Genomic DNA, 12,414 nt, shown 5'->3' with positions numbered 1-12,414 from the left:
CTACGGTGGCCTGCTGAATACACCAAGTCTGGATCCCAGTTAACCTCAGACTGGTCACAGTTTGTGTCAGCAGAGTCCCGTGGCTTTGAAGAGGCCAAGGGTGACAGCTCATTATGAATAAAGTTTAGCAGCTGACCATACTGCTGTGGATCAGCTTGATCGCTGCCATTTGTAAGGGGAAGGGAGTATAGGTAACGCGTAGCTTGAGGCCTGCTACAGTTTGAATGTAGCAAGAGGATAAAATTGTAATGAGTTCATACAGATGGGAATCTGACTCCAGCTGTGGCAATAGTAATCGACTGCACAGCTATCATTTTACACCTAAAAACACATTTTCATGTAGCAGGACATTTATTACATCAATATCATCAAAAGTAATCAAGTATAACAAACCAACCTCATTTGTGACCTTGGCACCAAAAAGCCAACCAGCTCCTCTGGGGCTGATGGCCCAGGTATCCACATCTTCAGGGTCTGACCACACCAAATCACAAAAAGCTCCTTTGTGAGGGATTTCCTGGTTCCGCTCAATGGTTCGAATTTGGTCCAGGGTCTTTATGTCTGGAGAGAGGCCTCCATGGACACACAGGATTTGCTCGTCCATCAGCTGAAAGAAAACAAGCCAAGAAGAACAGTTTGGAATCACAGATGCATTATAGGGTCATACTTCTGAGACTTTACACGAGCACAGAATAACGTGCGAGCCAGTGTTCACCGTCATGTGGCGCAAGCAGGCACCCAAACACAAGAATTTAACATTTCAACCACTCAAGTTGAAGAGTTGCATTTCTGACATAGAGAGCAACCGTGTGTGACAGGCCGACTTCCATCCAGTGCTTAGAGAGCGACCAGAGTGCTGTGAGCTGTGCATGGCTGCACTTAACACAGACATCAAAGATAAGGACATTTTTTAAAAAGTTGTGAAATACTAAACCTGGTTACTTAGGTCTCACAGTGACTGAGGGATGGGTGCTTTTCAGAGTTTAAAAGACTCCTTGGTGGTTAACGACAGCAAAGTATGAACTACCACGTCATCAGGAAGGTGACACTGTTGGCTAAGAAAAACGTTCTCAGCAGAACATTCGCAAACATTTGCTGTTTGATCTTTTTCTAAAGTTGGGTTGTTAGCCCCTTCCCTTCCTGTCGATGCTGTAAAAGATGAGATGGCCTCACGCTATCATGCTTCTTTGTCTTTGACCAAGTGCTCTCAGTTTTCACCCCTGGTTTCATTTTTTGTTTCGCATCTTGTCTGCACCTCTAACCTCTCCCTTTGGTATCTTGTGATAACTGCTGGTGCACATCATTTTAGTGTGCACAGCTGCTGATGCAGACTTTTTGGCTTCACTTCTGGAGAGCTGTCATTCCCTACATACAATCACTTTGAAAGCATAAGCAGCTGTCATGTACCTGGAAAGATGTAATAACAGTACAAATTACATTAACAGTGTAATACTCACAGCTGCAACTGTTAACATGTCAAAGACTTTGGTGCAATAACGCCAGGCATTAGCATTCCCATACTTGGTCTGGCACTCATCTGTAAGAATAAAAAAGAGAGCTGAGTGGTACAGAAGCAAAGTCATCTGTTGATTTCATTCTTCTTCTGCTTCTTTTTCTACTGTTTTTACTTCGTTTTGTTTAAACATGTTTTTATATTAGACAAAGAGTTTTTAAATAACAATTTCATTTATTAAGAGAAAAAGCTGTGTGTGTGTGTGTGTGTGTGTGTGTGTGTGTGTGTGTGTGTGTGTGTGTGTGTGTGAGTGAGACAGAGAGAGATATAACTAGCAATGAGACCTTAAAGTCGGGAATTCTGGCCCACCATTCTCTGCATAGTTGTTTTTTCATCAAGCCATAATGAACATCCTGCCCAAGGTTACGCAGAAGCACCTCAGTCTGACTCCAGTAAAGTCTCAGTAAGCCTCTCCAAAACCTTATTTGTTATTTCTGAGCCATGAGACAGCTTAAGGCCACGAAGTGATAGCAGACTTTCTCCTTCAGGTTTTTTTTCTTGTTTTTGTTTTGTTTGTTTGTTTTTCAGATTTTGGTGAAGAGCAGAATTCAAGGTTCATTCAAGTACGGCAAGTCGTCCGGCCCCTGAAGCAGCAAAGCAGCCCAAGACCATCACACTACCACTACCACCACATTGGACTGTTGGTGTGATGTTGTCTTTTATAAAATGCTGTTAGTTTTACATCAGATTAAACAACAAGATGAAAACCTTCCAGAAAGTTCAGCTTTTGTCTCGTCAGTCCACAGACCATTTTCAATTCAGTTTTACAGTGGCTTGCAGAAGTATTGGGCCCCCTTGAACTTTCCCACATTTTGTCACATTACAGCCACAAACATGAATCAATCTTATTGTAATTCCAGGTGAAAGACCAACACAAAGTGGTGCACACGTGAGAAGTGGAACAAAAATCATACATGACTCCAAACATTTGTTACAAATAAATAACTGCAAAGTGGGATGTGCATAATTATTCAGCCACCTTTGGTCTGAGTGCAGTCAGTTGCACATAGACGTTGCCTGATGAGTGCTAATGACTAAACAGAGTGCACCTGTGTGTAATCTAATGTCAGTACAAATACAGCTGCTCTGTGACGGCCTCAGAGGTTGTCTAAGAGAATATTGGGAGCAACAACACCATGAAGCCCAAAGAACACACCAGACAGGTCAGGGATAAAGTTATTGAGAAATTTAAAGCAGGCTTAGGCTGCAAAAAGATTTCCCAAGCCTTGAACATCCACGGAGCACTGTTCAAGCCATCATTCAGAAATGGAAGGAGTATGGCACAACTGTAAACCTACCAAGACAAGGCCGTCCACCTAAACTCACAGGCCGAACAAGGAGAGCGCTGATCAGAAATGCAGCCAAGAGGCCCATGGTGACTCTGGACGAGCTGCAGAGATCTACAGCTCAGGTGGGGGAATCTGTCCACAGGACAACTATTAGTCGAGCACTGCACAAAGTTGGCCTTTATGGAAGAGTGGCAAGAAGAAAGCCATTGTTAACAGAAAACCAGAAGAAGTCCCGTTTGCAGTTTGCCACAAGCCATGTGGGGGACACAGCAAACATGTGGAAGAAGCTGCTCTGGTCAGATGAGACCAAAATGCAAAACGTTATGTGTGGAAAACTAACACTGCTCATCACTCTGAACACACCATCCCCACTGTCAGATATGGTGGTGGCAGCATCATGCTCTGGGGGGGGCTTCTCTTCAGCAGGGACAGGGAAGCTGGTCAGAGTTGATGGAAGATGGATGGAGCCAAACACAGGGCAAGCTTGGAAGAAAACCTCTTGGAGTCTGCGAAAGACTTGAGACTGGGGCGGAGCTTCACCTTCCAGCAGGACAACGACCCTAAACATAAAGCCAGGAAACAATGGGATGGTTTAAAACAAAACATATCCATGTGTTAGAACGGCCCAGTCAAAGTCCAGATCTAAATCCAATCCAGAATCTGTGGCAAGATCTGAAAACTGCTGTTCACAAACGCTGCCCATCTAATCTGACTGAGCTGGAGCTGTTTTGCAAAGAAGAATGGGCAAAGATTTCAGTCTGTAGATGTGCAAAGCTGGTAGAGACAGACCCTAAAAGACTGGCAGCTGGAACTGCAGCAAAAGCTGGTTCTACAAAGTATTGACTCAGGGGCTGAATAATTATGCACACCCCACTTTGCAGTTATTTATTTGTAAAAAATGTTTGGAATCATGTGTGATTTTTGTTCCACTTCTCACGTGTGCACCACTTTGTGTTGGTCTTTCACCTGGAATTCCAATAACATTGATTCATGTTTGTGGCTGTAATGTGACAAAATGTGGGAAAGTTAAAGGGGGCCCAATACTTTTGAAAGCCACTGTATTTATACAGCACCAAATCACAATGGTTGCCTCAATGTGCTACATAAATAAAATTGAACTGAATTTTTCCCAAAAGTCCTGAGAAGCACCAAGATCAGGGCAAATGTGAGACAAGCTGTTGTGTTCTTTCTGGTCAGCAATGGTTTGTGCCTTGGATGCCATTTCTGCAAAATCTCTTTTCACTGCAGAATTTTATTACTGTTGTATCATGCACACTGAGCTAAACTGAGGCGAGTGAGGCCTGCAGTTCTGTAGATGATGCTGTGGGTTCTTTTGTGACCTTCTGGTCATTGATGTGCTCTCGGAGTAATTTTGGGAGGCCTGCCACTGTTCACCACTGACGTTTTCTCAATTCGTGGATAATAGTGCTCGTGGTTTGCCTTAGTTTGCTTTGTAACCATTTCCAGTCTGATGTCAGCCTGGAATCAGGCCTGGGTGTGACTGTACTCACCTTTCCATAAAGGTGGATAATAAGAGAGCAATGACTTTTTCACACAGGGACAGGTACGTTTGGATTGTCAATAAATAAAACCAGTTTAACAATTGGGTTGTCTTTGTCTAATATAAACATTAGCTTGATCTTAAACACTTTAGTGTGACAAATATGCAAAAATATTATATCAGGAAAAGAGAAAAATGCTGAATGAAAAGTACTGTGCATGTCATATAAACGAAATATTGTGAAAAACAGCTTTAAAAAATATTTTGTTTTTGGTTTGATTTTTTTGGTCCTATTTCAACACAATGTATTTGTTAGTTCTATATTATTATTATTTCATTTGTTGTTTTCCAAAGTAAAAAAAGGGGCTGCTCCTCATCAGCTCTGTGAATCAAAACTCACCATAAAAGCCGTAAACTTGGGTGATCTGCCTGCTCTCATGGTTTCCACGTAGAAGAGTGATGCGGTCAGGCCATTTGGCCTTCAGCACTAGCAGATAGGTGAACGTCTCCAAGCTGTAATACCCTCGGTCGACGAAGTCACCCTACAGATGACGGAGGTATATTACAGACACTGTGCCAACATACCTGTTAAACAGAACCAGTTAAGAAAGCTGCTTCTAAAAATGTGTTCCAAACTTAATAAAAGAAACAAACCATGAAGATGTAATTTGTGTCTGGAACCTGGCCACCAGTTCGGAAGAGTTCACAAAGATCATAAAACTAGAACACAGACAGACACTCGGGTATTTATTTAAAACCCAGACCAACATTAAAAAAGGTGAAAACTATGTTAAGAGTCAGTGTAAACATGTTGCTTAGAAACATCAGTGATCAGGGTGTTTTGAGACTCCATTTTTACCTGTCCATGTATGTCCCCACACACTGTTACAGGAGTGGAGACGGGCTGCACGTTGGACTCCTCCAGCAGAAGATCACACACGTAGTCACATAACCTCTGTACAGATCACAGCATAACAGACAGAAAACATAAGCCACTCACTGTTTGTAAATAAGACCAATTTTCATAATAGAAGTATGAATCTAAAGCATTTCCTAAGCAAATAATAATAATAATTATTATTATTATTATTATTTTTATTTTTTTAACTATTTAATTTGTAAAAATGTGTGTACACACACACACACACACACACACACACACACACACACACACACACACACACACACACACACACACGTAGGAAAATATTTAGTATACACATCCAGAAATGCATACACTATTATATATTGTACATATATTTATTAGTTTCAGGTTGGCCATTCTTGTATTTTGCTCGTTTGTGTTGTTGTGTTTGCACATCTCTGTTGCTTGTGGGGCTCGCACACAAGAATTTCACTCGCATGTGCTGTGCCAGTGTGCCTGCACATGTGATGTGACAATAAAAGTGATTTGATTTGATTTGGGAAGTTCAACTACTTTCACTCTGCCTGAGCTCTGTTAACCAAGTGGTGTTCAAGAATAGTTCACCAAGCTTTTTGGCGCATGCTAATGCTCTTCCGTGGATATTTGCTGCCTTTTGTTACTGTTTCAGTCACTGCTTTAATAATGTTGACATCTGGCCTCTGAGGAGGTAAATTGTAAATGGTCTGATTCTTTTATAGTGCTTTTCTTCTCTCCTGGAGGACTCAAAGTGCTCTATACAACATGCCACATTCACACAAGCACTTTCTAGCTACTATTTACACACGATCATACGCCGGTGGATGAAACTGGGGGTTAATATCTTGTCCAAGGATATTTGCAGATTAGGAGCAGCCAGGGATCGAACCACCAACCTTCCGATCAGTAGATGACCTGCCCTACCACCTGACCTACAGCCACCCAGGCCAGTCATAACTGATAGATGGAAAATCCACAGTGAAACACTAAGTGTAGCAACGCGCTGGGAACTGTTCACACTGAAAAATAAAGTTGTTGCCATTTACATGTTTACATCTAATGAGACGTGCTAATCAAATGTGTAATTTGTTCAAAAAAAAGTAACCAATGTCAAAATACAAACTCTGAAAGACCTTCAGAAAGCTTGGACAACTATTGCTCAAGACCACTTAAAATAAAATTACAAAGACTAAAAAATAAAATAAAATAAAAAACAGCACAGGAGATCATTCTTGTACTCGCTGAATCTCCCTGTAGAGGAGCAAATTTAACCAAAGAATTTCCTTAAGGATTAAGAAAGTATCCGGGTTCTGATTGTACTTGTACGACTGAGCCTTTAGCTTGCTCTAAATTAGAAGGTAACTTGTCAAGCTAAATTCTTCCAGTGTTGTCTCATTTACAAGAGACACCTGTTCCTGTTTTTCAGTTCAGCCAATCTGAGTTTAAAGAAAACATTACTGCAAAGTACGGCTGTGAAAAAACAGAAGAAATGTGAACGATATATCAAAATCTGTACAGTATTACAAATCGTGCAGCTACACCTTCGGTTGGTGGGACATGAGATAAGCCGTATTGTTCACAGTATTGCCAGAGTATAATTGTGTATTTAGTAAAATATTTATAATTTGTGTCCCCGTAACCTTTTAAGTATCATCATGTAAAGTATCGTGACACTACGCTGGATCGATTTTTCCTCTGCCCGTAGGTGACGTGTCACCAAAAACGTATTTGTAGCCAGTCACTTACAGTAACTGAAAGACTGTCTCCTTTAAATTCAGATCTTGACAATAACTTTGAGTGCACATTAATTATTGTTTCCTTTCACAAACCGCTGATCAGCTTGACTAGTCTCCCGGTTTCACAATGACTACAACAACCATGAAACTGTCACTGGCTACTACGGGGGAGTGTAACTGAGTTTGAAAGGATGGGAAGGAACGGTACTCTTGGTCACTGCAACTACTCTTAAAATCGTTTGAAACCAACCAAGACTGAGTACAGCTTTACACCGGTGAGAAAAACCCAGCGGTCAGCCCATATGATAACAGCTAGCAGCATCGGCTCACTGCTGACATTGTGGTACCTTCAGAAAAATAACCATCCCTCAGGCCACTGTCGCTCCTGCTCCCATACCATCTCAGAGGATGTTACTAAACTTTAACTGTGCCATGACAGCTAAGATACATTATTATTTTACTGTCTGAGAGATTGAAATCAACAGACTAGCATCACTAGCTAGCTATAGCTAATTCTGCTATTCCAACAGACAGCAGGAGTGAGAGCGCCGTTATTATCAGCCCACAACACGGATTCAGCAGAAACACGTCAAGAAAGTGACATTTACCTTCAGATCGTTTTCTGGGAGGTATTTACACTGCTTTGCAATCTCTGCATATTTATCCAAATCTAGAGGCGCCATTGTACCCAGACAGTTATATACGTCACTTCCTGCAACACTCGGGAGGAGTGTTTTCCTCTAACGTCATTTCAAAGTCGTCACAAACCGAAATATGATATGACTGCAGCTCTGTTACTTTAAACCAGGGGTGTCAAACTCATTTGCACAGGGGGCCAAAACTCAAGGCACACTTTAGGTCGTTGGCCAAACAAGATAAACATTCACTGAACAAACTAAAACAATGTTTTTCTTAAAAAAAATATATAAATATGAATAAAAACGGACATGAATATTATTCCAGAATAAATAAACTTAGAAAAAATAAACTTTAACTTTAAATATTTTTCTCTCCATAAAATATATCCTGTCAAAATTATACAAGTTAGAAATGTGAAAATGCTGCCAAAACCCCCAGAAAAAATACATGAAAATTGTGCGTGTAAGTAAACGCTAAAATAACAACAAATCAAAACAATGAGATTTTGTTGCTATTATGATAGTTTATAAAAAATAAAATAAACTTAAAATATTTTGCTCTTCATAAAAATATCTCCTGATACAAATTGAAAATATAAACATGATGCAAAAAAACAAACTAGAAATATAAATAAAATTTCTGCTTTTCCGCAAAAGTGAAAAAACAAACAAACAAACAAACAAACAAACAATAACAATCAGTTTTCTTGGCTCTCATGCCACTTTGTCAGAGCTGGATGCTTGGCATCTTTTTTTGGCAACAAGTTCGTTTAAGTTTGGTGTGAGGTCTTTGTTGTAGAGATTCTCAGGATGGACTGCAGGTGTTCATCGGTCAGACGACTCCTGTGTGCTGTTTTGTTAATCTTCAACACTAAAAACAGCTTCTCACACAGGTATGTGCTACCAAACATACACAAGGTTTGAGCCGCATGTAGACGGAGCTGGGGCATTACTTCAGGAATGGAACGAATAAACTGTGCCCTTCAGTGTCGTACTTTGCCTTGAGTGTCCCATTACACTGCAGCTCAGTCAGCTCCATCTGAATCTGCACGGGTGCAGTTTCCATGTCAACTGTAATAATGGACTGGATTTATATAGCGCTTTTCAAGGCACCCAAAGCGCTTTACAATACCACTATTCATTCACTGGTGGAGGCAAAATACAGTTGTAGCCACAGCTGCCCTGGGGCAGACTGACAGAAGCGAGGCTGCCATATCGCGCCATCGGCCCCTCTGGCCATCACCAGTAGGCAAGTAGGGTAAAGTGTCTTGCCCACGGACACAACGACCAGGACAGAGAGCCCAGGGATCGAACCGGCGACCTTCCGGTTACAGATGCGATTCCCAACCCCCTGAGCCACGGTCGCCCGTAAATGGGTTGCGAAGCAGCTCGAAATTCTCTTTTTGCGCTTCAAAGTCACCAAAGCGCCGTGCGAACTCAGTGCGCAGTGCACTCAGCTTACCAGCAAGGTGCGCATTTGGGAAAATTGTTGCGCTGACTTGGTTCAACATTACTTGGCAAAAGGGAAAGTGAGGCAAGTTGCACTGGTTCATTTGTGACTCCCATAAGAGCAGCTTCACTTGAAATGTCTTCACCGCATCATACATGCCATGTCCATGAACTGACAGGTTTCCTTGCTGAGCTCAAAAAGTTAATTGAGAACTTTTCCCCAACACAGCCAATGGACCTCTGTATGATAAGGAATGTCGGCAAACGCTGAATCTATTTCCCACATAAAAGACTGAAATTGCTCGGATAAAATTTACAGTTTGCGTTACGGTGCTCATTACATGCTCCATTTTTAGGACTTTACCACGCAGTGTTTCCTGGTGTATGATGCTTTGATATGCTGTTAACTCACCGGTGCAGTTCTCCTTAAGCTAGTCCACTTTTTTTTAAGTTCAACAAGTTTGTCCCAGGGCAGTTTCATGTCGGTTACACTTTGACATAGGTTTTAAAAAATGTCTTTTCCTGTCGTTGTCCCGTGCATCGATTTAATGCCCATATTTCTTCTCCACGGATGAAGATGGCCAGCTGTGCAATGTCTATCATGGCTTCACCTTGGCAAGTGCCACTCTCATGTCATTTTCACAGCAAAGTCTGTTCCTTTTCTTCGTTTTTATGTCCAGCATCCTCGAAAAGGATTGCTCACAAAGATATGTTGTAACAAATGGTATAAAAAAAAAAAATCCAGGGCTTTCTTAGCAATAACTGGATACTCGTCCATTTGTCGACACCAAAACGCTGAGAGCATTGTTGTTCTGAAGAGTTGCTGTTGAACCTAGCTTTGCTGAATTTCAATGATTTTGCCATGGTATTCATCATTGACATCTGCTGTTTCAACAGCAAACGTGAACAGTTGTCTCACCCATGCTGGATATGACTCTTGTAGGAAAATATTTGTCGAGAGACTTTGCTTACAAGCTCATCTAAGTGCGTTGCAATTGTTTGCTTCAGTTATGTGGATACAGAAATATTTCCGATTCCAGACACATCTTCGATCTTACTTACACAGTTGTCCAGAAGGGGGAAGTTTGCGAAGTAGTTGTTCTCTGTTTGTCGTTTCCATAACGCTAGCTTTTTTTGAAAAGCCTTCAGGTGTTCTTCTGCTTCTATGACATTGACTCTACCACCCTGCATCTGCTGATTGAGATGATTGAGAGCTGCGAATATATCAGCCATGTACCGTAAAATGAACTCAAGATCTTTGAAGCAATCTGCATGACAGTGTTGGTGCTCTTGCAAAAACAGGGCTAATTCCACACGCATGGCAAAAACACGATTCAGCGCCTGTCCCCGGGATAACCACAGAACATTAGAATGGTACAGAAGTACCTCGAATTCAGAGCCCATTTCTTTACACAGCTCACTGAAGATGCGGTGCCTCAGAGCACTATTTCGCACATAGTTCACACATTCCACCACAGTTTTTAACGCTTCTGCCATTTTTGGAGGCAAGGTTTTTGTTGCCAACGCATGCCTGTGCAAAATACAATGCGTCACCATGATGTGTGGTGCATCGGCTTTTACTAGCACACCAAAACCAGAGTTTCTTCCCAGCATGACTGGAGCTCCATCTGTACAAACTGCAACCATATCCAATGAAAGATTGTTGTCTCTGAAGAAGTCATCCACAAGCTTCTTCACATCGGCTGCCTTAGTTGTTGTTGTAAGAGGCTTGCAAAATAAAATCTTCTTTTATCACGTCATCTTTCACATAGTGCACAAAAACAGCAAGCTGGCTTAGATTAGCAGCGTCTGTGCTCTCATCGAGCTGAAGGCTGAATTTTGCCGGGCTTGAAATCAGATCGGCGACTACTTGAGCCAAGATGTCTTTACTCATGTCTTCTATTCTTTCGCTGATGGTGTCATTTGAAAGAGGAATTTGGGATAATTTACCTTCGGCCGCTGTTCCGAGTATCAGATTCGCCATCTTTAACGCAGCTGGTTTCACGAGTGTTTCACCAATGGTGTATGGCTTGCCCTACTTTGCGTTCAGGTAAGCAACTTCGTACGATGCTGTGAGGATCGGTTGTTAACGGGTACAAATCCAAGAGCAGGCAGAGTGGGCCTTTCATCGAATCTGTCTCTCTTCACCTTGAATTCAGCAAGTGTTGTGCTCTTGTATCCCCCGTCTCCATGCAGCTTCAAGAAGTGTTCCTTTAGTTTTGCCAGTGCGAGACTAGAGTTGCTCAACTTATGGCAAGATGGCGCTGGAGTGACGGCAGCCTTTCCAAGTAGCTCTGCAACACCAAACTTGTTTCTTAACTTTCAACTGTTTTAGACTAGTCTTTCAACCTTTTTTTTTTAACTTCCTTTAGTCACTTTACTTTCTACCTCTTAGATATACTATGGATAACACACTTTTTAAAACTTCTGGAACCAGCTCCTTCATCTACTCAAGAGCGGAGCTGCTGGCACTTAACACAAAGGCACAGACCGGCATGAGATACAATATCCCGGTCGAGCTAAAGAGGAGCTACAGAGGCTGCAAGGCTGGAGCGAGGAAGCGGATCACTGGAGGTGATTCAAACCATCAATCCGACAGTGATCATGGGCAACGTGAACTCGTTACAGAATAAGATTGATGAACTGTGCGCTCTGAACAACCACCGACTCTACCGTGAGTGCAGTTTGTTTATCTTCACAGAGACGTGGCTAACCGAGCTAACGCCGCAGGCTAACGTAGACCTATGTGGATTCACATCCATGAGAGCCGATAGGGACACGCAGGCCAGCGGAAAAAGCAGAGGTGGGGGACTCATTGTCTACGTTAACAACAGATATTGTAACCCTGGACACGTCTCCGTTAAAGTATCTGTATGTCGTTCGGACCTGGAGCTGCTAGCTGTTAGCTTGCGGCCATATTATCTACCTAGGAGTTTAGTCATGTGATCTGTGTGTGTGTTTACATCTCTCCGAGGGCCGACGCAACAGCTGCCTGTGAGAAAATACACACAGTTACAGCAAGACTACAGACACAACACCCTGAGGCTTTCATTATTATATCTGGAGACTTTAATCATGCCACACTGGACTCTACTCTGGCTGCTTTTCACCAGTTTGTGAATTGTCCCACACGGAGCAACAGGACAATTGACCTACTGTAGGCTAATGTGAGAGATGCATCCAGAGCCACCTCCCTCCCCCCACTAGGGAAGTCAGACCACAACCTGGTTTACCTACAGCCACAATACACACCCCTCGTCCAAAGGCAGCCGGTCACAACACGCTCCATCAGGAGATGGACCCCAGAAAAGGAGGATGCTCTGAGAGACTGCTATGACACCACAGACTGGGATGTGCTCCTGAGCCCACATGGTGAGGACATAGAGG

General features: G+C 42.3%; 1 protein-coding gene and 1 pseudogene across 2 annotated transcripts in view; one reads left to right on the top strand and one right to left on the bottom strand.

Annotated features, from left to right (window-relative positions):
- LOC147316659 (serine/threonine-protein phosphatase 6 catalytic subunit) overlaps positions 1–7,723 on the bottom strand; it is an 8,978-nt gene extending 1,255 nt beyond the window's left edge. The window contains exons 1-6 of one of the 2 annotated variants that reach the window (XM_086313179.1): positions 7,549–7,723; positions 5,163–5,258; positions 4,958–5,023; positions 4,704–4,845; positions 1,458–1,537; positions 398–607 (exon numbers count right to left, since the gene is read on the bottom strand). In XM_086313179.1, coding sequence (XP_086169305.1) covers positions 398–607; positions 1,458–1,537; positions 4,704–4,845; positions 4,958–5,023; positions 5,163–5,258; positions 7,549–7,623 — 669 coding nt within the window. In that variant the 5' untranslated portion in view covers positions 7,624–7,723. Of the gene's footprint in view, positions 1–397; positions 608–1,457; positions 1,538–4,703; positions 4,846–4,957; positions 5,024–5,162; positions 5,259–7,287; positions 7,431–7,548 lie in introns of those variants that run through there. The other variant, XM_086313180.1, reaches the window with a different exon arrangement.
- A 3,322-nt stretch (positions 7,724–11,045) lies between these two features.
- Positions 11,046–12,147, top strand: LOC147316658 (uncharacterized; annotated as a pseudogene).
- The last annotated feature ends 267 nt before the right edge of the window (positions 12,148–12,414 follow it).

This window comes from Aulonocara sp. 'chitande type north' Nkhata Bay, linkage group LG12 (genome assembly GCF_057382095.1).
Source record: "Aulonocara sp. 'chitande type north' Nkhata Bay isolate Kocher_YH1m ecotype deep benthic linkage group LG12, A_spYH_male_GT1.1, whole genome shotgun sequence".
Taxonomy (NCBI): Eukaryota; Metazoa; Chordata; class Actinopteri; order Cichliformes; family Cichlidae; genus Aulonocara; species Aulonocara sp. 'chitande type north' Nkhata Bay.
Note: the sequence above shows the minus strand (reverse complement) of the source record. Positions and strands in the feature narration are given on the sequence as shown.